The sequence below is a fragment of the Haliaeetus albicilla genome, chromosome 3, assembly GCF_947461875.1.
Source record: "Haliaeetus albicilla chromosome 3, bHalAlb1.1, whole genome shotgun sequence".
NCBI lineage: Eukaryota > Metazoa > Chordata > Aves > Accipitriformes > Accipitridae > Haliaeetus > Haliaeetus albicilla.
In genome coordinates this window covers 29,313,197-29,338,929 of record NC_091485.1, presented here as the reverse complement: position 1 = coordinate 29,338,929, position 25,733 = coordinate 29,313,197, and the positions used below count along the sequence as shown (strand labels likewise).

General features: G+C 42.3%; 1 protein-coding gene across 1 annotated transcript; it reads right to left on the bottom strand.

Annotated features, from left to right (window-relative positions):
• Positions 1-57: 57 nt before the first annotated feature.
• On the bottom strand, positions 58-24,630 carry LOC104319268 (desmoglein-2). The gene is made up of 15 exons (XM_069779231.1): positions 24,182-24,630; positions 17,789-17,824; positions 16,762-16,896; positions 16,022-16,180; positions 15,619-15,763; positions 14,205-14,365; positions 13,179-13,313; positions 12,848-13,033; positions 11,592-11,851; positions 10,571-10,713; positions 9,683-9,910; positions 8,159-8,389; positions 7,049-7,177; positions 5,583-5,908; positions 58-3,516 (listed from the first exon to the last, which is right to left on the bottom strand). Exons 1-15 carry the CDS (start codon positions 24,224-24,226, stop codon positions 2,494-2,496), a joined length of 3,342 nt encoding a protein of 1,113 aa, XP_069635332.1. The 5' UTR covers positions 24,227-24,630; the 3' UTR covers positions 58-2,493.
• Positions 24,631-25,733: the final 1,103 nt, after the last annotated feature.

Below are 25,733 nucleotides of genomic sequence, written 5' to 3'. Positions count from 1 at the left end.
TCCATTAGTTGGGTCCTACATTCCTCCCACCAGCCACCATCATTTACAAAACACAGCTCCATGAGAAGTGACTTATTTATCTGATGGATGTTCTGCCAGCATAAGCATGTGCTGATAGCATCTGAAGTCTTGGTACAAGACTAAGCCAAATCATGGAGATTCACTCTTAACAAATCTATTCAAATAGACTCTTTACAGCACTAGCAAATCTGTGATAAAAGCTCATATATAAACAATACACAGGGAAGTCAGGATTTCTGTGACACAGTCCTGACTCTTACTTCTTCTGAATTTTAACAACTACATGTTTTAACAACTATAAAACTGAGACAACAGTTTATGCCCTCTTGTTTGGAAGTATAAACTGATTAAGAGAGTTTGACTCAAAGCCCAGTAAATCTGTTTTATTCCATCAAGTTCTTAGATTATTCAGTGCACTTAACCAGCAGGCAGAATTCACTTTTTTTTTCAGAATCTGTAAGTTGGCAGGACACCAACTTTTATTACATCTGCATTTTTCAGATATTCCTTCAGGCTGTTTGGGAAATCTCAATCCTCATTCTATCTTTAAACTTTTTATTTGCAGTAAGAAAGTCAGTGTTTCCATTGGGGTAGCTGTCTTAAAACTGAATGAAGAATAATAATAAAAAAATACAGTAGAGCTCTTTATTTTAAGATTGCATAAAACCACAGAAATACTCCATTAAAAAGTAAGAAATAAGTTCAGTCCCTCTAACTGCAGGAAAAAAGTGGTGACCACTTAAAACTGCATGCTTTCTTGAAAGTAAATATACATACTTTAAAAATGAAGTTTAAGAGATAAATAACCAACAGGTCCAAGCAAGGGAACAGTTTGATTTGCTTGGAAGTATTCCTCCACTTAATATAATGGCCCATCTGTCAAGATGCACCCTGTTGAGCATAGCCATGGTTCCTACTTTTTATGTTTATGTTTTTGAATCAACTTTTACATCCTTATCAGTAAAATCAAATACACTGAAAGCATTTCTACTCAAAGGCAAAACATATCAGTGGAAAACATAACACTGCAGCTGTAGGAAGACTCCAGGAGAGATGGAGACAACCAGAAAGTTCTGCATGTCCACAGGCTTTGCAGTACCATATGGCCAGCTTGCTGATTTTAAAGCTATGAGATAAACATGGTACCAATTACCTAATCTAAAGTACTTCTTTCTACTCTGAGAAAACATAAGGAGTGTATGACAGTTTTTCCTTTATAAAATTAACTTTAAAATGTTTCAAACTGCATACAAATATTTACATGCGCATATATACATAGTGCCAAACAGTGCAGTACTGTCTTCTTTTACCACATAAAATTCATGGAAAGAAAAGTAATCTTAAGTGTTGCAGACTTGAAAGGCACTTTTGTCTTGTCAGAGCTAAGGAAAGCTGCCATTATGCCACACTACACAGGCCACTGGAGCTCTGGTATTACAGCCAGCAGAAACACACACACGCACACACCAGGCTGCATTTCTGTGCTTATATCTGTGAGTTCACAGACGGAAGTAAAATCACTTAGTTAATTGCACTTGTACATCAGATCCTACAGATGTCTAGGGGCCATAAACTTTGCCAGCAAAGCCACTGACTGAATCTCTGGCTCTACAGCCAAGGTAAGTTTCGCTGTTTCTTATACATTATTAAAGGACCAATTAGGAACCAGTGAAAAATCTGTATGATGCAAATGCTTACTTGTCCATGCCAGCCTAGACCCACACCAAGTAACGGAATTTTTACATCAAGGTATCAAAAAAGTTGCAGTTCTCAGCTTTTTTGCTACTTGCTCTCTTTAACCCCTGTGCTAATACGCAAGTATTGATTGCTTAAGGTACAAATGCTGATAACCCAAAGTTGTGACATCCCTCCAGGAGATCAACACACCACTGCACTGAGGACATACTCGCTTTGGTGGCCTGGGCTTCTCAGGAAGGAGAGATTTCTTAGCAGTTCACCAAGGTGCAGAGAGCTGCAGCTGCACCTCAGGAGGAGCTGCTAGGCCCACAAGGTAATAGATGGCAAACACACAATGGGAACCTGATGCCCCTTAGGGGAAACTTCAGCAGATAGACTGAAGAGCAGTTCAGAAACCTAACTTGTGCTTTGCACACTACTATCCATTACTAGATTTTAGACTTTTTTTTTTGCTTACCCATAATTATGCAGCTGTGGTTATGTGGTATTATTACACTAACTGAATAATAGAAAGCAATTACAAAAATAGCAAACAAGGAAAAAAAAAAAGTATTTCCCACATCTTTCCACTTCAAAAGCATCACTGCCAATGTTACATAATAACAACAGCAAATTTCCTTACTAGCTTCCTGGTCATAATCCTTATTTATACAAACTACCACAAGTGAGTCCATGTCATTCTGAAAGCTCCAGCAAATTCAGGTCTCAAGAAAAAGCCCAAGATGCACAGGGACACAAGGGTGCCAGACACCACCACCCCTGCAAGGGGCCAGGCTACGAGCGAGTGTACTGCACTGTGTTGTATTTGGTGACCCTGGAAGACTTGCTCAGTGTGGCGCTGGCAGGAGGTGGCCCCTCTAGGTTGGAGCCCGCCTGGTTAAGCGGGGAGTCTGGGATCAACATGTGCTCTTGCCTTCCCAGGCTGGCACCCGCCGCCTGTTCGGCTCTGCTCTGCGTCCCCGAGGCTGTCACCACCCTTTCGTTCACCACTACGCTGCGTCCCTCTGCCAAAGTGGGGAAGCTGAGTGAGCCCTGCTCTGCAGCGGGCACAAGCACCCTCTCCCGTTCCCTCACCACAACGTACTGGGAGTCGGGGAGATCCTGAACCGTTAGGGCTCCTGGCCCGGCACCCTCTGACTTCATCATCCTCTCCGTAACCACCACATTACCTCTCCGTGGCAAATCAGGGATTTCCACCATACCCTGCAAGCTTGATGCGGGTGCCAGTACTCTCTCTGTCACCACTACATTCTCCTTAAACTGGGAGTCTAGAAAGACAGTGCCCGAATGGGCAGGAGCCCCTGCTGAATAGGACATTTCTGTCATGGTGAAATTGGTCTCTGCATGGGCCGTGGGAAGGGGCCGAGCATCATGCTGCCCAGAGTGGGATGCAAACGTTGTTTCCGTGACCACCTCCGTGGAGAGGGTGTCTTCTCCTGTGCCACCGCCCACAAGCACTGGCGGGGCAGGCTGGAAGTGACTGCCCGAGGCAAAAGCTTGTTTGGAGCTGGAAGCATTTTGCTGATCTAAGGACCATGAATTTGCGTCATTAACACCTAAACCTGATTCATTCTTGGAGCTACAGTCTTTCATGTTGATGTTTCTGCCTATGCATATTTCTGCTAGAGTCTTAAATTTGTCTCCTAAATCATCAAGGAAATGGTCATCAAGATCACCCTCAATAAAGCTGCAGCAGCCGATGGAGCCATGGGGAGAGCCTGACTCTCCCTGGGAATAAACCAGGAGACAGTCGTTTGCAGCTTGGGCTTCGTCTTCTTCCGCAAAAGAGACAGCTTTCTACAGACAAAAACAAAAGCAAGCAAGAGTTCATTAATGTCAGCTCTAGACTTAATAAATTTGAAAATCAGGAATGCTTGGTCAAAGAGGTTAAAATATGAAAATTTAACTGAACCTACAGAAACCGTCAAGGAAGTGAGAGCAGTACCTAAGAGTGCTTTTTGCTTTTTTGAAGTTAGTCTGAACTTGACAGTCCACTTGATGAGAAGGGACGTCTGAGATTAAATTGAAAACCTTGGGTACTATCACCACCTGCTGTTATTCCTATCAGGAATTGTGCTATTTGTGATACTGCTCCATCTTCACAAAGAGATTGTTTTTATTTTGGTTCAGTGAATGAACTTCACCTCTAACTAGGTGTTTGTGGGAGAGTGCCAAAACCATGCCTGAGAGTATCCTAACATTTAAACATATTTATGAGTACATGTTGAAATGTTATCACCTGCCATGCCCCTTTTCACTAGCATAGCCTGCAGGATCACATCCAAGGAGCCCAACAGCAACAAAAAGTTAAATAGCTTGGTAAGTATGGGAACATAGTCCAGCACATAAATTTTTAGGCTCTGTGCAGGCCACTTTGCAACAAGGAAGGCTCAATAGTTCTGACTATAGTGCTTCCAAGGCCAGCTCAGTCTGAAAGCAGCGTCTGCAATGGAGTTTGTGCTAGCACTAGCACAAATACCTGTGTACGTGCTTACATCAGCTCCAGTTCCTGGAGTGAAGACAGCCAAATCCTCTGGGCCTGCTGAACCAGCTTGACCCAATATGGTTGCTGGCTTGCACTCAGAACCACTTTTCTACCATATTTGAAGTTCTAGAGTGCATATTTTCTCAGGCATCTGTGCGATATCGTATATATCCAGACCCAAATTGACTCTATATGTTTATCTGTGTTTGATCCTGAAAGTAGGCACATTACCTGAGATGCTTCTACAAAAATCAGCCTGCGTCTGAAACTATTTGGTTTGGTTACTTGTCTGGGTTCCCCCCCCTCCCCTATAATCTGAGATATTTTAGCCTCTCAGAAGTGGTAAAGAGTACTGTAGTATGACCTTTACTAAGCCATCCTGCAGGACTTCAGCAGGCAGCTATACTTAAAGTATGTCTTAATATTAGGAAGCGCAAAGAGTGGAAGGAAAGCAGAATTGCTACTATTGCATCTGTTCACCTAGAAGACCAGTAGCTAGAGCACTCAGGAGACATACAAGTATCTTAAGCTCAAATTCTTCCCTAGCCTGAGGTGGTGATTCAAACCTGCACAGCTACTCCCCTGCAGAACCCCATCATAAGCCAGCTCTAGGGTGTGAGGATGTTTTGTTTGTACAGGTGATGGACAATCTGTACACTCCTTGGCATATGGAAGTGAAGCTTTCACTATAAGGAGCTCACCAGCCTAAGGACTAATGATATGCGTTATGCAAAGAGGAATAGCTGCAATGAGTAGGAATAGCCTATTGGTCAATGGTTAGGTCACAAAAAAAAAAGTCATCAGACAGGATTGCAACATGTGTCCAGGCTGTTGGGCTAAGAGACAAGTCCAGCACCACTTCCTTCATCAGCTACTTTGAAAATGCAGACCCACCCTTTACTGTATGACATCTATGGCTTATCTTTCAAAAACCTGCTCCACGGTAAAGTTTGTAGCTGTGACTCATGATGAGTCATAGGTGCCTCCCTACAGGCCAGTTTAATGTGCTTAAGTCCCTGAGATTCAGATCACACTCCTTCTCATGGCTTCTTCCTGGGCAAGCGGCTCCTTGGTCATTGCTGAATATTCTGGATCCCATTCCCGAGTACCTCCCTCGAGAGAAGTATCTCGTTGTGAGAGACCTTGTAAACACCCGGTGCTACAAGATGGAGTACTGTCATGCTCTAAGTCCCACATGTGAGCCTAATCCAAAACTCCTTAATGCCCCCAACTCCACATGCACACAACATTGGCCATTGTATCAGGACTGTTTGTATATACATATCTACTCATCTGTGTTTGTAATAATATGAACAGCATATTTCACAATGCTAAGTATAAATATCAAAATACTGTTATTTTTGGGTCATATGCTTACGTCATTGAAGTAGTCTCTTAAAAATTCTTCATTCATGGCTCCTGCTGCTCCCACCACAACTCCTCCTCCAGCCACCACTGTCTTGCCTTCTACACCTGCCATGCCTTCAGCACCTCTAGCTGCCATAGCTCCACACTCAGCACCAGAAAGGAGATGTCTTTGCTCTTCCCATCCTTCCTTGGCAATAGTGCTGCAATGCTCTCTTACATGAGAAGCAGAGCTGCCGCCTCCTGCCACAGTTTCCTCTCCACTCATTCCTGCTGTTGCTGCTCCGCTGGTCGCTCCTCTTGAGTTCCCCGGTGTAGTGGGTGGCATGAAGCTTAGCACTGGCTACATAAATAACACAAATTAGGATGTGACATGAAAGCTGCACTCTCTAGCACATGGAACTCACCAAACCAGCAGCAGGACTGGGTGGGACCAGGGAGGGTGCCGCCTTACAACTCGTTTGAATTTGCACTTATACATGTTGCTGCAAAGAGTAAAAGGCCTCCTGAAATAGGGTGCAGCTTCCACAACTGCGTTCCCAAGTTAGATCATGGAAATGTTCCTATAGATCATTGTTTTCTTGTAACTCAAAGGGTTGGGAGTGAAAGCATGGGGAAAAAAACCCCAACAAACCCACCAAAAAAAGGCTTGCAAAATTCCAGAGAGCTCAGCTGTTCCAAGACAGACTCTGGCCAGCTTTCCTCAGACACAAAGTGGGGGAGTGGGCACTGCCTGCTGCCTCTATGGTGCTGCCTGGCCCTTTCTTCTAGCAGTTTGGCTTCCCTGTTGTTTTTTTAACAAGAATTTGGTGTGAGCATTGGCCTAAATCAAAGTCTTTTACCTTAATTCTATTTCTTTGCTATTGTGCAAAAGCACGCCAGTGTCATGCTCTTTTTTTGAGAACTGGGTTTTGTAGCATAATGAGAAAGGGCAAACTTCTCTTGGCATTCACTGTTGCCTCTGCAGATTTGCACCTTTTTCTGCCTTTTTTTTTTTAAATTAAGAATTTCCTCTGTTTAAGAAGGCAAACATACAGGGATGTTAATTTAAAACGCAGCCTGAAACTTTAAACTAGTGAGGAGAAGCTAAGCTTTATAACCCATTCTTTCACTGCTTTACCATGCTCCCAAAGGGGTGTTGAACATTCCAGGCTTGCAAATGCAAATGCTTTGCTCTTTACAGCATCCATGCTTTTCCCACACTCCTATCTTCTGCTCAGATACCATCAACATTTGCTTGATTGCTTTCCCTTTACTTTAGGATTTAAACACTATGGCTGGTTTTTCTAGAGCTGCTGGTGGAATTCATCTTCCATGCATATCCTTCACTGAGCCTCACAGGGTTAATTTTAATTAATGTTCATGTGTAGTTAAAATCTGCTGTACAGCCTTGAAACATCAGCCTGTAATGTGGAAGAGGCGCTAAGTGCCAAACTGAATGCTTGGATGGAAATCAAAGAGAAATGCTATTAGGGATACATGCCTTTTCCACAGGAGCTGCTCCTTCGCTGTTCCACTGATGCAACACTGCTTCACTGTAGTCTGGTATCGCACCAAATCCCTTCGCTCCTGAGCCGCAGGGACACAGCAGCAGTAACAGTGGAATAACTACAGGGAAACAGAAGTTTGACATTAACTATGTGATTATTAGGGTCAAAGCATGCTAACAGCCAGTATCGAAGTTTGGCCAGCTCCCATACCAAAATGTATCTTTAATAAGCTAGTGATCAGTATGAGGGCTGATAAAGACTGAAAACAGTTTCCAAAGTATTCAAGGTATTTCCTAGAAACATGTGCCTGGCTGGTCTCCTAGAAAGTAAACTGACAATTAACCCATCAGGGCCTCAATCCTGCAGATGACCATGCAGCTATGTAGCTATACTTCTATCAAAGATCTCATATACCAAACCCAAGCCCTAAATGTCACTGTACAACCTCAGCATTTTGAACTCTTCCTGTTCTTTTACTACTAGATAACGACATGGTGTCATGTAAATTCCACCTCACCACTCCTATGACACACCTAGAGCATTGCCTGGGGAACTTAATCCAATTTCAGGAGCAGAGCATATTCACATGGCATGAACTTTGTTTTGCCACAGCTAGACTGCTACCAGTACAAGCAATAAACTATTGCCATTATAAATGCAGCACTGGTACACATGGCCATACCCTGACTGCAAGCATTCTTCTCTTATTTTTGAGCTTCTATTTTGTCTCACCAAAGAGCAGCAAGGGAAAGAGAGTGGAGGGAGCGCTCTGATTTGAGTGGGAAGAGTTAGGGTTCACATGGGGAGGTGTGGAAACACCAAAACGATTCCTTACTGCTTCCCCACCTGTTATTTACAGTGCCGTAAACAAATATTAAAGTTGTACGTATTAATTTTTAAATGCACAGCTTGAAATCCTTTGAGAGTGAAATGCTGATGTTACCAAAATTAGTTGGGGATTTGCCATGACTTCACACAGACTAGGAGTTTATACAGAATATATCAAGATGATAAAACCTGGGGGCTGGACTGTTTCTGTCCTGATGCCTTGCAGACCATATTTACAGTGCTTCTGAGATAATATGAAATGATAACTTACGCAGCAAAAGTAAAAACGCCAAGATGATTAGCGCAACCGCTCCTGGTCCCAGACCCACTGACTTGGCGCCAATAAATTTATCTCTGCATATGCCGTTATCCATGCACTTACAAACAGTCAGTTGCAGAGACTGTGCTTGAGCGCAGCTTAACCCTTGGAAATCCTTTATTAGGATGGGAACTTCAGTTTTGCCCAGCTTCAGGTTTTGTGGTACCAGCTGTATGCTGGTGCCTGAGGCAGAAGGGGGGGTTAAAGAAAAAGAAGAGACAAGAAATGAGTGGAGAAAAAGATGGCTCCTGTAAACTACGGAAAATAAAACCTTCACCGCCTCCCAACAAGCCCCCTCCAGTTAAGTCCAGCCAGTGCAGTGGAATTAAGTATAATTAGCTGCTGCTACAGCATATGTGCTCTTATTTTTATCAAGGAAATTCATGCTGGTAACAAAGCAGCCATGCTCACTTGCAGTCTCAGATAATTGTGGAGAGTTTCACACCACCAAAGACTTATCACGGAACACAGCCCAACTGCCTATATAGCATTAACCTTCATGTCATCCGGATAGCTAAAGGCTGAATTCGCAAAAAACTGGCTTCAGTCTTTAGATAATCTGTTGTAGGTCACAGGCAGAGACTGGGGAGCCAACATACCACCTGCTCCTGTGGCCATGTCACAACTAAGCAAGAGGTGCTCAGATGATGTTCCCACTGGGGAATGCCATCCTATTTGGAAAAGCTGTGATCCCCATAATTACTGCTAGTCTGGCTGCAAGCGGGGTGAGGAAAACTAAGACGACTCCTTCTTGGTCCTAAACCTGGCCATTAGGATGACTCTGCTGATTGCTTTGCAGTGTTATGCTGTAGGATTACAGAGGAGAGAATAATGAGTCTGAGAAGAAAAAAGTGTTTTCTGGTACCTTCGATCTACCTGAAGCATTTCCTTCAAGCATTTCCCAGGCTTATATGAATGGAAATGCATGAAGAAAATGCTCATCTCATTTTGAAATAGTCATTAAAATTATAAATAAATTTCTGATTTATTTTTCTCTCTGCTGTGCTGGACAATCTTAAAACAGGTTACACTGTATTCCCCCTTTTCAAGGCCCACTGTACAGACATATTTATTTATTTGTAAGTTAGAACAACTGCAGCCAGAAACACAACCATATCTCCAAGCTCAGTTTTAACAAAAACCATCCTCCATCACTGCATGCTTTTTGTGCAAAGATAGGAATGGCTTGATCCCAGCATTATCCACAAAATCCTGGTCACCACATCTGGGTCATCAAGGTAAGCAAAGATGGTCCAACTGAGGGAAGGGAACAGACCCCAGAATACATGTTTGTGCTTTTATAGCCATTAAAGAGAAGGGAGCAGAATGCAAGTGATGCGTCTTCATGCCTGACTCCATATACATGGGTTTTTTTTTTGTCTGGATAAGCCAAACTGTCAATTTAACTGGAATTAACAAACTACAACACTAGGACTCCAAAGAACTGGAAGTAATTAAAAAAATATATTTTCTTACCATTTCTGGATGCAATTATCCATTTTTTTGCTGTCCCTTCTGGCTCATCAATGACAGCAAAGCTGAAGGGATCACTGTTTGGGTAACCATCCAAATCGTTAGCTGTAACATCAACTAATTTTGCATCTGAACACACAGTCTGCACAGGGTTCACAATAACTGGGCAGTTATCATTCTCATCTTTAACTTGAATAATGACTGTGCCGGTGACTGTTTTCTTAGGAACATCTAAGATTTTAAAATATGAAAAATTAAATTGATTTGAAAAGTGCAAGAATTTAATCTTAAAGTAAAAATCTTAATATTTTCCAAAACACAAACATTGCTGAAATAAGTTGAAAGAGCTCTCCCTGGAGCTTATGGGAGCAGTATTTCACTCCTAACATATTGACAAAGTTCTGAATGCAAGCTGATTTACTATTTTAACTTAAAAAAAAAAGTAGCATTTCCTATGTATGGTTACACAGTAACATGCAGATTATAAAAGGCAAATTCTAATTAGATACACAAGAAGTTCAAGGATTCTTTCCTGCTTAGCATTCAAGAAAACTTAGGACGCTGAAAATAAGCATGCTGAGATATTGGCAATTTCCACCTTGACAAGGGATGTTCCTATCAGACTTGGTCTCTGCAAAACTTTTTGTAAAAGTTAACCTCCATCTAGTCAAAGAAGAGAAACGGGCACCTTGGCAACCATTCCAAGGTTCATCTTATTTCCATGAGTTGTCTGTGTCTCTCCTCCAAACACAGAGCCTATGGGGAAACTGCACTAGGTGCCTAACTTTTAGGCCATTAAAGACAGGGAGGTTAAACCAACTATAGTTGTAGAAAGGCAAACTAAACCCTAAACAAATCAATTAGTGTGAAAACAAAACCCCCTCAACTCACCAGTAGTTACACCCAACATGGTGATAGTGTAGGTACCATTTACTACATAAGACGATTCATAATCAAGTTTTTCGGCAAGTCGGATTTCACCTGTGACCGAGTCTATTGTGATCCAGTTTGCTGTATCTCTTCCTTTCATGTATCTGATTAAAGTTGCATACAAAGATGTACAGATTTATAATGAGGAAAACAACCACCAGCGGAAAAAGCAGCTTCACAGTATGTTTACTCTTCATTTAAAGCCAAGACCAAATCCCTAGGTCTGAGGTCTGACACTCCTGCCACTGGAATTGGTTTCAACTATAAACCTAAGATTATAAACCTACCCTGAATGTTGAAACCTACTTTTCTCACTAGAGCCAGGATTTAGGTGTGGAGGCATTATAACAAGTAGCCTCAGGGAGCAAGACCAGAGCACAAGAGGGAGCTACACTGCTGGTCATCATCCTCTTCTCCTCCATCCCTGCTCCCAGCAAAAGCTGAGCAGCAGCCACCCAGGACAGACTGCACTACAGGCATGGGGGAGAGGGGTCCACCGTTGGGTATGCACCTCTGCTGGTCTGCACAGTTTGTAAAAGCCACAGTGGTGGTTCAACAACATTTTAGCTGAAGAGCTAGGATTCAAAATCCAAGCACACACACGTAGACTTATCTACTTTACACCCTTTCTATCTGATCACTTGATGTTTCTGCGTATTTCTTCCTAATGTTTCTGCAGACAAAGTCAGGCGACTAAATCTCTCAAAAGTAGATAGGCATGACAAACAGCATGCAAGCACAGACAACTTCAGCCCAAACACTCATGTCTCATCATATACAACAAAACAAGTAGGATTTTCACATTAGCTATTTTCTGCATAATAGAATATTGAAGATGATGATAAAGCTGTTATTTTAGGTATGAATTATGTGTAGTAGAAAACCATTGCCTTTGGAATTATTTCAGTTCAATATGCACATTTTTACAGTAAATTGAGATTTCTGACATACTCAGTTATGATGATTGTAAAAGGATTCTTACACAATGCGCTCTGCTATTTTTCCAGTGTCTTCATCATAGGCTTGATACTGTCCAATAACCTGTCTTATCTCCAGTTTCTCACTTGCTTCAATAATTTTTGTGCCACCAGGGAATACAGGGCCTTCCCGCACATTAATCACATTAATTTTTATTGGAATTGTTTGTGCTTTGTAACTGTGTTTAATTGACTTGTGGAACTCTGCTTTGTTTGTAACAACAATGCCCAAGTTTAGGCTTTGCATTTTTTCATAATCCAGCTCCTAGAGCAATAAAAAAAAAACCAAACCAAAAACAATCACTCAGAATTTGACAGAATCTGGTATCTAGACAACATTCATACATTTAATATTTAAATAATATTATTTAAATAATACTGTAGCATCCTTAATTAAATAATAACTGTTTAATAGTAAGTGTTGGTTAACATGTTATTCTCAATACATAATGCTTCAAACTCTTTAAAAGTACATAAGGAAGATTACTCTATTTTTAATGGATGGCACCATAGATATGTCTTTATTATTGAATTTAAACTAATTTAAGGTAGGTGCAATGGGTCCTACCCATATATTCTTGTCTTTACTTTCAGTGAATCAGTGCTCAATATTACTTGGTTTTTCCAATTTTATTTATTTTTAAACCAATTCATGTACTTAATAATGCTTATCAATATTTACAGTTATCAGTTTTCAGATAAGGCAACCACAGCAGAAAAAAAAAAGAAAAAGAAAAAAGGTACTTAGGGCACTATGCATCTTCCATTCCTGTGGACTAAAAAGGGAGTGAAATTCATAAAATAGAAATTTCCATTTATGGAAAGTATTTTCACAATTTCAATTTATGGAAATTCATAAAATAGTCTGTAGCCCATGGCTCATGGAGTAGGTGTTGCCTGCAACGTTATCTGTGGCCACAGGAAATAAAGAAATTTAAACTGAGATCAGCAACCAGAGCAAAAGTACGGGCAAGTTTACAGCCTAGTTGTTAGCACTGTTGCCCAAACAACAAGGGAAATTTGGGGACTTCTGCCCCACTAGATATTTGAGATCACACAGAATGTAAATAGTAAAGCTGGACAAAATTATTATTTTGCATGGAATTATTGAATACATCAACAAAGAATATGTCAAAGGAGGAGTGTCCACCATGTAAATTTACAGCTTACATACAAATTATTTATATTCAGTCAGTATGTCAACTTAAAGGGAGTAAATTATGCTAGTATTTAAAGAAGGCTCTCTGAAGAATATACTAACCTTCACAAGAGTCAAAATTCCTTCATTTGTTTGGGTGTCTGTTACTAAATGAAAAAAGCCACCCTCATTGCCAGAAACAAATGAAAAGTTCGCCAGCCAGTTATCCGAAAACTCTTCATCTTTGTCAAATACTTTTATTCGTAGAATTTCCACATTTGCTCTGTTTTCTTCAATGCTTCCTTCAAACTGCAATTGAAAAACACGCTTTGTTAAAAAGATGTCATGATTTACCTCATTTCACCAGAGCAAGAAAGTTTGTACAACCTCATATTAAACAATGGGATACTGACAGGTGTAGTAACATGCCAAATATTGTGATAAATGTACTTACTCTATGACTTTCAACCACAGGCAGATTGTCATTGACATCCAAAATCTTGATTTCTAAAGAACATGTTGCAGCATTCCCACCTATTTCACCACCACGGTCTTTTGCTTCCACCACCAAAGAATAGCTACTTTGTGTCTGCCACAATAAGAAAAAAGTGTTTAAACCAGGCTAAAAATTTTTTCCTTCCCTGTATTATGTTTATTAGATTTTTGGTAATCCCTCTCATGGCCAATTATAACTCCTCTTCTCTCTAGCTAACAGTAAATCTCACACACAACTACCTTGACAGGCTCTGCTGGAGAGTCTCAAAAGGATTTGGAACTTTTGCATCTCCCCCACAAAGAGTTAGACTGTACTTAGGTGACAAATGAAAAAATTTCAGTGGCCATAACCAGGGACAGGACCAGGGACACCTGCATGTCAGGACAGGGCTAGAGGCAGAGCCATTGCCCTCAGTCGCAGAGCTAACATCCAGAACACCATCTGCTGGCCAGGGAAAATTCATGCAAGCACAGGTAAAGCTGCTGGCAATACATGGCTTTCAATGCTGTTTCACAGCAGCACCCATCCTAACTCTTTACACTTCGATTTGCACAGCAGGCTACAAAAACCTAGACGCAGTCAGCAGCTCTGTAGATGGTGATCTGCGTTGTCTTTGCCGTATGCTCTCCAGCAGAAAGAAATGACCCCTTGCTTCATGTAACGGCTGCACGGGAGGGACAGAAATCAAGAGCCAACGGGCTGGTGCTGTGCTAGGGACCTGACATGGGGAATACAACCTCGATCCTGTATTCTGCACATCCCCCCCCCCCCCCCCCCCCCCCAGTCCCTGAAAAACATGCATCAGCCAGACAAGGCTTTAATCCCAAGGGAGGCGAAGGAAGAATCCCAAGGGAGTGAAGGAAGGTAGGAGGGCCAGCTCTTCATCCTGGCAGGCAGGGCTGAAGGTGACACAACAGGTGTCAGAAAAACACTGTTAACAGATTAAAAATGGGAGGATTTTTGTTTTGTTTTGGTTTTTTTTACCTCTCTGTCAAGGTTTATTTTTGCTACTCGAACCTCGCCAGTATCCTTATTCATACTGAATGCAGCTCCAGGGCTTTGAGAAATGATCCTGAAAGCAATTTTGGAATTTAGGTTGTTTGGTTCATCTGCATCCGTTGCATTTATCCTCATTACAATTGTACCTGGAAAAAACCAAACAAAATACAGTATTTGTTTACGCTGCCATGTACCAGCAAGTATTTTTACTATAATGTCAAAGATAAGAGCATGTTGTCAGATGCACTGCACAATTTTCTGATGCTCTTGCCTTTACTTATTTAATGAAAAAAGCTGAAGAAGTGTTCCTAAATCCAAACAGTACATGTTAAAAGTAAACCCTTTAGCAAACAAGACTACTGTATCCGCGCATCTGTAAGTCATAGAATTCAATGCACCAGAAATAATCAACAGGTTGAATTCTCTCAAAAATCGTGACAGAAAACCATAGATATACAAAGAAAGAAAAAGTTTTTGAACAACAAGCTACATTTACGTCACACATTATTCTAAAGGGAGCACTACTACCTCCTCTACCTGAATGTTATTAAAACAATTGCTCTGTATTGATGCCCTCCAACAGCTTTACTCAAAATACATGGCAGTCCCCATCGTGCAATCCCTTTTAACTCATGGCACAGGGTTTTTGTCTTCTGGGAAAGGGCGTACCTCAGCATCCAGGGCCACAGTTTGAACATTAGCTGGAATTCAGGTAAAGAGCAATTCCCATATGGCTGCTACTGACTTGAAAGACAGCTGAGGGAACTCAATACCTCACCCAAGTAGATGGTCAAGGATTTGTGTCTTCAGATTATCATAACACTGAAATGGACACAATGTCAGGTATTTATTAGGTTGTTTTATTCCAGCTTTTCTTATCTTCTGGGAAGTAATCTGTTGCTCTTGTGTCTACTGACATCAATAGGTAAACTGCCAATAACTTGTTCTTTGAGGGTTAGGTCACGGCCATATGTGCTTAACAGCAAAGTACCTCTCCAGGCCATAGATAAAGCAGGGCTTTTCATGAGCATGGCAGAGTGGAGTCCTTCCCAAATAGGCTGGGATTGCTAGGCCAGAAGGTAGACTGCATTTCCCCTGCAATTCCTGCTGAAGGACTTTGGTTCCTGAATTTGTGGTAGCTTTGACACCAAACCAAAGGTGCCACAAGAGGAAGTGTTGTTCTCTGTTGCCTTTAGGTGGACACTTTCCCTTAATCACACCACCCAGCTTAGCTCTGAATAAAGACTTCTGCATTGACACGTGGATAACCTGGCCTACGCAAGCAAGAGAATGTATCCTTGTTACTGCAGGTATGCTGCTGCAAAGAGTATATTCACTTGTGCCCTTGCATGTGTTAGGAAAAGCTAAATGAAAAAAGCAATTCTAAAAATAACATTACCTGTTTCACTTAATTCTTCAATTGAACCAACAAAAACTTCCTGTGAAAACACTGGAAAATTGTCATTTATATCCACAATTTTAATTGGGAGGTCTATCGGCTCTTCCAGTTTTGCTCCAGTCTTATCCAGTGCGTGACCTCTGAGCTGAAATAATACAGACAGAAACAAGCAAGTCCAATGAGTGAGGGTAATATATAGAAATACATATACAAAATAGAAATAAATAGAAATATAAAATATATGTAATAAAATCTAAGCATTATATAAGCATATGTAATATGCTTCTAAGCATGTATACACTCACAAATATGCAGAAACTTTAAAACTAATCAGAGCAAACATTTGAACAAAAATGAAAAATGGATAGGAGGGCACCTATAAAGAAGTTACTATTCAACTCACAAGCAGCATTGGAGTCTTTTCTCTGTCAACTCTTCCTGTTATGTTCAGGTCTCCAGTCTTTCCATTGATAACAAATAATCCGTAAGGGGGTTCTGTTACTCCTTGACCAGATATAGTGTAAGTTACCACTATACCTGTCTCTTCAAGATCAGAATGTATCTAGCAGGAATATAACAGATTAAATAGCATTCAGTAAATAAAATCACATTTAAAAATGCAATGAAAATATTTTTGGTGTTTTTTGCAATGAACAAACAAAAATAAATATTAAAGCACATTTCCCCGCACTCCTTTGAGTCTGGAGATGTTGAGATGAATGCAGGAACGTTCTGTTTGAGGATCTGGTGCAGGGAGATGAGGAACATGATGGACAATGCAACAGCTGGGAACCATGGAGTGGAGAGGTCTGCAGGAGAAGAAAATTGGGACTGCTTGGACAAAGAGAGTGGGATAGGATACAAGTGCAAGGAAAGGCTAGAACACCATTTTGATAAGGTGAAAAGCTGGAGTGAGGGAAGGAAGAAACTGGCTGATCAAATGGATGGGGGCAAATGAAATGTGGAGAAAGGTGAAGGGAAAAGAAGTCTGGAACAACAAGTGCCAATCTTCAACTGATATTCAATAGTCCTTTAAAATTAAAGAAATATTTGTGCATGTGTTTAGGGCAGCCAGACCTTTATTTTATATTTTCATCTCTATTTTTATGTGTATTCTGTATTTATCTCTTTTTCTGGGCTTACTCTAGCAATTGGATTCATATAGGAGTTGTCCTCCTCTTCCCGTATGAAAGCCGGAGGGACTGTCCATTCTCGCTTCTGTCTAACTAGGCTGTTGGGATGAGACAACATGCCACTCCTGCCTTTTCGATCATAAACCTGTGAAAAAACAAGGTTGAAAGTCAGCATTATATTTAGCCACTTCAGATGAATGCTTTATTGCTGCTCCAGCCCAGACTTCTGAATAGTGTTTGCTCTTTCAATAGCTAGTAACTTTGAAATCGCAGAATGGCATTAACCTTCCGAGCCACAATCTAAGAGCTATATGCTCAAGTTGTTTGAAGAGGAAAACTACACTAGTCTTTTCATCAAGACAGAATTAGGTAAGACAGGCTTTAAATACATGAGCAAGTTCCCATGACCAGAGGTTGGTGAAGATACACCTGTTCTGGAAGATTTAACTGCTTGTTATCAGATATGGGAAGAAGTCTGGCACTAAGGCTGTTTTGAACCACCATTTCTGCCTTATTACCCTGTTTACCTTGCCACCAATACTGCCTCGTACTCAACCTTCTCTCTGAAACAGAATCCATGAAACAGCGGGCCTCTATTCAACCCATCCACTGTCTCTGCTATCCTTGCTCAACTACCCCTCATGCTCACTCTGCATGACACCCTTCATCCTTCTGTCCAGCTTAGTCCCTACTGTGTCTGTTGACTTCCAGACTAACATCTGGAAACGTTTCCAATTAACATCCTCCATAAAATTGTAGTTGATTTCATTTACAGAGAGTTAAAATAAGACACCTACAAACTTAATATTTTAGGGGAAGTTTCTCAAAGTTGAACACCACTCAGTTTGATGGATGTAGGAATCTATTCACTTACATTTTGGCTTTCATTTCATTATTCATTACATAGCTTTCACATTTCAGAAAATGGTAAAACGCAAGGTATTTATCAAGTGAAGTAAGGCACACTTTTGACACTTTGCTCAGAGAGCCCTTCTTCAGGCACTGATAAATAAAAGCAGTTTTCCATTATTTCCTACCTTCATATGGAGTCCATTTCCATAATTCAAACAGATCTGCAATGGAAGTTATGATAATCATTATTAATTCTATGTCACTTTAGCCATACTAAAACTTAACTGACATGACCACCCTCATAAGAACAGCTAAGCCATAAGGAAGAGGGCATCTGACCTCTATCAATTAATATTTACTATTTACCCATAATAGCTTCTCAAAAATTCACCCATAACCATTCACATTAAAAACATACACTATAATTATATAATTATTAAATTTTCCACTTTTCTCCCAGCAGGAAACAGATAATAAGTAATTAATTTTTTTTCCCTTCATTAAATGCAGACTTTATAGTCATTTTTAAACAACCATTTTTTAGTGCTGAATAATGCTGCACTATTCCAAAACGATAGGAATTTGCCATTGACTGAAGCAAGCGTTGGTTGCCAGCAGCACTCTGGAGAAGCTCCCTCTTCTGGGCAAACCACGGATTATACAGGCTGTGGTGGGTTACCAACCACATCAGAGAACAAAACAGGTTAAATAACGTTTAAAAGCAAGGAGTAATCAAAACACCTGCTGAAGTGTAACCAACAGAAGCAGCTCTCTACTTAGCACCTTGCTGGGAGGATAAATGGCATACATACATCCCTTACTTAAACAAGGCTGAGACATGTGCACACTAGCAAGCAAATCATGCTTGCTCTGACAAAACCTTACATGCCAACATCCAGTATTGGGACTGCCCATCTCTTCATGCACCAGGATAGCTATGCATGCCTTTAAACACCTCAGTTAGGTGCCTCATCCTAGCTGAAAGGTACCAAATTACCAGAGACCCTGCATTTATGCCCACTCTGCACGCACTGAAGACCCCGCAAGTAACAAAAAGCAAGTGGTGCAAAAACATAGGCACAGCATTGGGAAGCAACAACAACAAAACCTAGGTTATTACAAGTGAAACCAACAAATAGAACTTTTGAGCTTTGCATAGGTAAAGAATACTTTTACTGTTCTCAGCACTATTACATCTAGCTACATTTTGCATGTTAGGTGATTTTTTTTTTTATATATATATACTAATGCCAAAGGCAAAGCAGGCTCAGAAAAGGTGATTTCCTACTGAAATAAATCAGGGAGTGTTTCTTTATGTTCTCTTTGATTGTTCTCTCCCTATCCATCCCTCTGACTCAGCCTTGATTGCTGCATCGGTGACAGCTTTTTTTTTTTTTTTCCAAGACGTTATCTCTTTCCCACACAATGCAGCAATGCAGTGGACGATGTTGAGCAATGTAGCAGACTGCTGTTTCGACTTGCACAATAAAATTGTTTTGCAAATGGCAATTTTCCCAATGTATATATTCTGAAGACAAAAATCAGCAAGGACTAAGTTCCCTAATGGATACACATTGTGAGGGCTACAGGATCTTACACCTCAGACCAAGTTGTTCTCATGAATATTCTTAATCTTATTTGTTTTTATTAGTGATATGGATTTTTAAAATTTATTTTTATGACTAATGAGATTGTACCAGCAAGAGTGACAGGAGGGTTTGGGTTTATAGTCAAGGTTTTCCAACAGAAGCTGCAACTGTTTTGGAAGGTGAATAGTTGTCAAGATGTCCTCGTGAACATCCTTGTTTGTTCTTACTGGTAAACTAAAGGGAAAAGTGTTTCTGTCTCAATACTGAACGGAGACAAGAGGCAGGAGGTGAGAAGCTTCCTTGTATTGAAAACCTGAGAGCCACAGTATAAATGAAAGTGTCTGGAGTTCAAGAATAAGCAGGTCTTCCACTGAGATGCATATCAAGAAAGTGGAGAAAATCCCATTAGTCATTATAAACAGAAAGTCTTTCATTAAGATAACTAAAAGTAAAAATCAATTTGTTTGCAAACACTGCAAAGCAGCCTCAAAACATTCTGTTTTACTGGTAAGACAGTAAAAACCACTTTTGCTATTCTAGTTTTCAATCTGTAGTCCCTGGGCAATCTCATAAGGGACTTTAAGACATCAATAAAAGGTGCTTAAGAATGGCAATTTTATTTACAAGATGCATAAACACATTTGGAACAAATATATAAAGGGATCCTGCATTTCAACTGGAAAATATTTAAAGGATCCAAAAACTTTAAGAAGGTGAAAAGCACTTTTCAATGACATTTTCTTCAAGAAAAAGTGAAAAGTCACATATCCAACAGGTGTTGAATTCTAAATTCCACCCTCCCCCCCCTTCTTTTTTAATATCCTAGAGCTGCCTTCTATTAAACAGCTTGGTAAGATTAGGAAAGCCCTGCCCACCATTTGCTGTGGATCATAGCCTTGGCACAAAAAAATAGACATCAACTGATGACATCTGTTGATGACACAGAGCCGAGAAGGCATTGTCAGAAGACAACTGTATGGTTACAGAAAACTAGGTGGAAAACCTGAGGCCTGAAGTAATAGAAACGGAATGAAATACTACATGAAAGGAGTAGGCGAGAGAGCAGGGGAAAGAAGGGAGTGACTGACGTGTACAGGGAGTGCAAGGCTGCTCTTGCCCTAATCCATGTTCATGTGTAGTCAGGAAGTGACTAAAGGACAGATTTTTGAACACACAGCTTAGTTTTATAATGTAAAGATGCAGACTGAGCAAGCAAGAAGATACGTGTCCGTATTTGCTACACTATGAAACAGTACGTCCTAGAAACGTGGTCTTTCATGCATGCTGTGTGTCAGGAGATTTGGATCTCACACCTCCTGTGAGTCAGTTTGGTGTTGAAGACCATGGGCAAGTGGAGATCTTCCACACTTAGAGAAGCAGGCTGAAGAGACTATCCAAAGTTATCTACTTGTCCATCTCCTGGCCCTGGGGCAGGACGAACTACACTAAGTGCTTCCTGACAACTGTTTAATCTGTTCTTAAAAACAAGTGATGGAGGTCCCACAGCCTCATCAGCTAACCTAATGTGGTGCCTACCTAACCTTACAGATGGAAAAGTCTTTGTTAATTTTTATCCTAATTTTATTATCCTAATTTTTAGCTCTTCGCAAGTTGAGCATATTGCTGTTTGGATGAGATTCAGTTTCAGATTAAGGCACACATTTACATGTCTAAATGAACGCTAAGTGCCTAAACTTGTGTTATACTCAATAGCAATATAGCCAATACAGACAAGGACATCAGAGAGCAATTCAGTTCACTCCAAAGCCAGCCCACATCTCCTATTTCTCTCTGGACTCCACTGACTGTAGCTACGTCTACTTTGTAAGCCCAATACGAGAGGATTTGTAGAGCAAAGCAGTTGCTGCTGAGAACCCAACACTACATAACCCATGTTTTGTGGTTGTTACTTCAGACTAGAATTAGCCTGGTCCCACAGACCACACAACCACGAGCAGACAGCTGCATCTCCCAACGCAGTTTTACGTAGGAGGGATCAGATTCACACACTCTGGAGATCTGCTTCGAAAGCACAATTTGATCCAACCAAATAGGTGCACTCTGCATCCACTGCATCTCCATTTACCATAACAGAAACTCAAACACCTATATTGAGATTTCTTAATCTCTGGCCAAATCTCCTTCTTTGCCATGTTGATAATGCTCTCATTGAACAGTGTAATTACCTTTCCTTCGCAATTACCCTTCATATACCTGAAAACTTATAATGCATCTTACCCACCTTCTTTTCTCAGTTCCCCGTTCTTTAATCTCACTTCAGGAATCATAAAACACGATATCCTGAATTTAGATTGCATTTTTCACTTTCCTCTAGTCTCTCCTGGGCAGATTCACTTTATTCTAAAAGTCTGGTGTCCAAAATAATACACAGCTTTAGTTCAATAGGATGGATAAAATACCAGATCTTATGTATTTCTCACCTGCTTTCCTATCTCACCATAGCACTGTTTTTTTTCCCTCCCTTTTTGGAACAATATTAAGTTGTTGAATCAATGCACAGATGCTTGTAAATATTTTTACCATGTTTCAGCACATTACTGGCAATAGAAACTAGGCTGCTTTGAATTATCCCACCTTTGCTCTTTCTAAAACTATGGGGGTTTTTTTGTTTGTTTGTTTTTTTGTGTGTGGGTTTTGTTTTTTTTAAAATTTAACTTGTTTCTATGAATTTTGAAAAGTAATTGCTACTGGCTCTGACATTACAATAGTGATCTAATGTGTTCTGGACCGAATTTCATCATACCCAGCCTAGCCTAACCACCCCAAACATCAAGGAAGTACAATCCCAGAAGACGTTCAGAGAAAATGTAAGTTTTGCTACTCTTGTAGTAAGATTCATACATCTCTGTCAACTCTTCTTTCACTCAAAGGTAAGAAGTGTTCGAAGACTTCCTCTTTTGAAGACTTGACGTCCACACCCTTCAGAAATGACCGAGAAACCTCCCAGTCTAATAACCCTCGATAGCGGTGCCCGTCTGGCAGGCCCACGTCTCTGGGTGTGTGCCCCGGACACATACCAAGTCAAGCCCAACCCTACGGGTGCACTACCCTCCGGCACGCCCAGGCATCCCTGGAAAAGGGTCAGAGGCAGGAACATGGGGAAAGCTGCTGTAACCTCTGCGAGGTACCCAGGGATGAAGTTACAGGGATGCAGCCTGCAGGCCCAGAGGGAGAGCAGATGACCAAGAGGTACTTCCAGGAAAAACAAGGAGAGGAAGAACTTACAGTTCTCGATGCTTCTAACATAGAAGACAGTGTGGGAAGACGCTACTTTTAGATTGGTTTTGTTTTTCCGTAGTTTCTTAAGGTTTTGAAATTACCAGTGCCATCTTTGCATACCGTAAGATATAAATGACCCTAATCTGATGCTCTCAAACAAGCAACTAGACTTCCTGCCACACGAATGGCTTTGTCCAGATTGGGGGGGGGGGGGAAACAACCAACACCCAAACAAAAAAACCCACCAAAACAAAAAAGGCAAAACCCAGCAGTGCCTCTCTCTCTCTCCCCCTCCTGACATCAACCAACTAAGGCAGCTTTATTTGCTCTAATATTCTGTCTGATAGTGAGGCATTCAGGCACCAAACTCAGTTCACTCTTAGGATACCATATCCTTCCCCAGCTTTGGCTGAGACTGAGGATGATGAGGATTAAGAAAAATAATTTTCCTCTTTTCTTCAGGCAAGACCAATAGCATCCTGAGCCAGTGCATGGACAATGGTGTGCCTTCAGGTATTACAGAACAAATTGGTGAAAACTTTTGTACAAGTAGCACTCTGCATGCTTCCCATTGCTCTTTTGGGCAAAACAAGGATAAAACATTTTCCAGCCAAACCGTAACTCCCAGCTTGCTGCAAAGAACAGGGTTAACTGTTGCTGGCTGACTTGTGGCCAACCACAAGTCTAACATTAAAGTTATCAGGCAACGGGTCTCCAGCTAACAAATCTGATTTTGCAGGATCCCGAGCTCAGGGAGCAAGGTCCCAATCTACAGCACCTGCCAACCTGACCATGCAACAAGCCGTTACCGAACCCTGCCTTGGCAGCTCCCAGGCACAGCCCATGGCCTGGCCTCCACCCTCACCTTCATCTGAGCGGCAGCAGCCCGACTTCCGCAGGCATTTTGCCAGCCTGGAAAGGTGAAGAGCTAAAGAACACCACTACAGGTAGGAAGGAGAGCTTCCTGTAAAACATCTAGCAACAGCTAGAAAGCATCAGTCCAAATCAAGCAAACCAGGCGCTTTGGCCTCAGTTTTTTATGACATACTCCTTGCTTTTAGCCCGAAAAGGTATTTCGTAGAATGGAAGGTCTAAGGGCTGATGGCTAAAAAAGAGCAAGGGCAGGGAAGGAGAAAGCCTGAAGTGTCTGGACTGTGAAGAATTTGGTATCGTTTCTCTTAAGCCAATGAAGACTTCCATTAAATCATACTTCATGATCCATTTTCCCTCCTGGCACTATTCCTTCAAAAAGGTACTGCAATTTACTAATACAGATAATACGTTGAACAAAAAGACGGCAACAATATGAACTCTTCTCTGCATGCCTGTGGCTCCCGCCGCCTCGAAAAACCCCACCCATCCGAGATCCCGTTCTTCCCGGGTTCTGCTGCCTTCACCTGCCTTCGGACAGCGAACAGCGACCGCTTTTATCGCCTTTCCAAAGAACGGTAGAAAACCCGTTCCCGGCCAGGAGCCGCCGCCGGCGGGAGGGCTGCCAAGCCCCGACGGGAAGAGCTCTTCCCCGCGGGCCCCGTACGAGCCCTCCGCGGTCCCGGGGCCGGGCCGGGCGGTGCAGCCGCCGCCGCCGCCGCTCCCCGCGCAGCCCCGGCGGGGCGCAGCCGCGCCTCCCTCCCGCACAGCTCCGCGCAACGACCGACCCGCCCGCCCGCAGCAAAGCGGCGCCTTCCCCCCGCCCCGGTGCCGGGGGAGCCCCGCGGGCAGGCGCGCCCCGTCGGGGCCCGGACTCACCAGCAGCGCCAGCAGCCGCACCGCGGCGGAGGGGCCCCGCGACATGGCCGCCGCCTCCTCCGCGCTCTGCCCGGGACGGGGTCACCTCCTCGGGCCGCCCGCGAGGCGAAATGGCGGCAGCCCGTCGAGGGGCGCACAAGTAGCCGCGGGTGGGTGGAGTGTGCCGGGCGGGGGCCGCGCCGGGAGGGGGCAGGTGGCGCCCGGCCCGCCCCCGCTCCCGCTCCGCCCGGCCCGGCCCGGCCCGGCCCGGCCCGGCCCGCGGCGGGGAGCCCCGGCCGCCGCCCCCCGCTCCCCCGAGCTCCGCCCGCGGGGGCCGGCGGAGGCTGCCGAGGGCGGCGGCGGTGCTGCCGGCGCAGCCCGGCGGGCGGCCGCAGTTTCCCTTCGCCCTTCAAAGTTTGATTTTTATTCCCGCCCGCCAGCCAAGAAAAGCGATCTGGGGCATGAAGGAGGCACGCAAAGCGACCGGGACAACAAAACGATAAATTAACGAGTAATTGATGGGGGGGAATACAGTCTCGTGGGAAAATAAAACTGTGAGTTGGTTTAGCATAACCTTCCCTGTGATCTTCTTTTTAATGAGCTCCGAGCCATATCCTTCCTACTCTTATCTGGCAGGGATCTTTCCTGGATACACCTGATTAACTGATGATGCTTAACTGGTAGGCATACCTGATTCTTCATGATGGCGAAACAATTAAATATACTTCCCGTACATCCTCTCTCCTTTGAGGCAGTTACCACACTCAGTCGTCGTAAATAATTTCTGAAGCGGCTGGTTATGATACCGTGTGTAATACTGCTAGGGCTTGGCGAGGGAACCGGCCTCACCGGTGTCTTTCCAGTTACATTATGTCCCTTTATTACTGTTGTAACAGTGTATGATAAATAATTTCACACTGCACGCGACATCAGTTGCAACAATTATAATTTTCATGGGGATCACAAGGGAAACAGTTCTACGTCACAATTTATTCTGAAGTTATGTATATGTATTTGTATTATTTACTCAGAATACCACAATTTACAGAGTTTGCTGATGCATTAATATAATTTTCTTAATTTAAAGAAAACAAAAGGCAGAAACAAAGAAACAAATGTACACCAAATGCACAGTATTAAGGGTTTCTGTATTCTTTCTCTGCTCTGTCACTGAGTCACTGTGCTGGACTGATCACTTTGTAACCAAACGGAAATGTGTACCTTTGCCCAAGAATACACCCTGAGATCCTCTGGGGATCTTCTTCAGAGTCTCAGGGGCAGGGGTGCCGTTTGGTACAGGTTTAACAGCCAGCATAGCTAGTGCAGCTAATGTTACCAAAAGTAGTGTGAAATTCTTTTAGTAATTCCTGTTTGAGGTAAATGAGGCAGACCATGTCTTGGAGAGCCTTCATGTTACACTACTTTTCATTTGGTGATTTAGAAGTAGATTCCAATTCTAGCTGTATATTACATTTCCTAGCCTGATGGTTAAGCATAACATGAAAGTATTGCTTTACATCAAAAGGCTGTGAGAGAAGAACCTTGGTTTGCGACTTTCATCTTAATCTGGAAG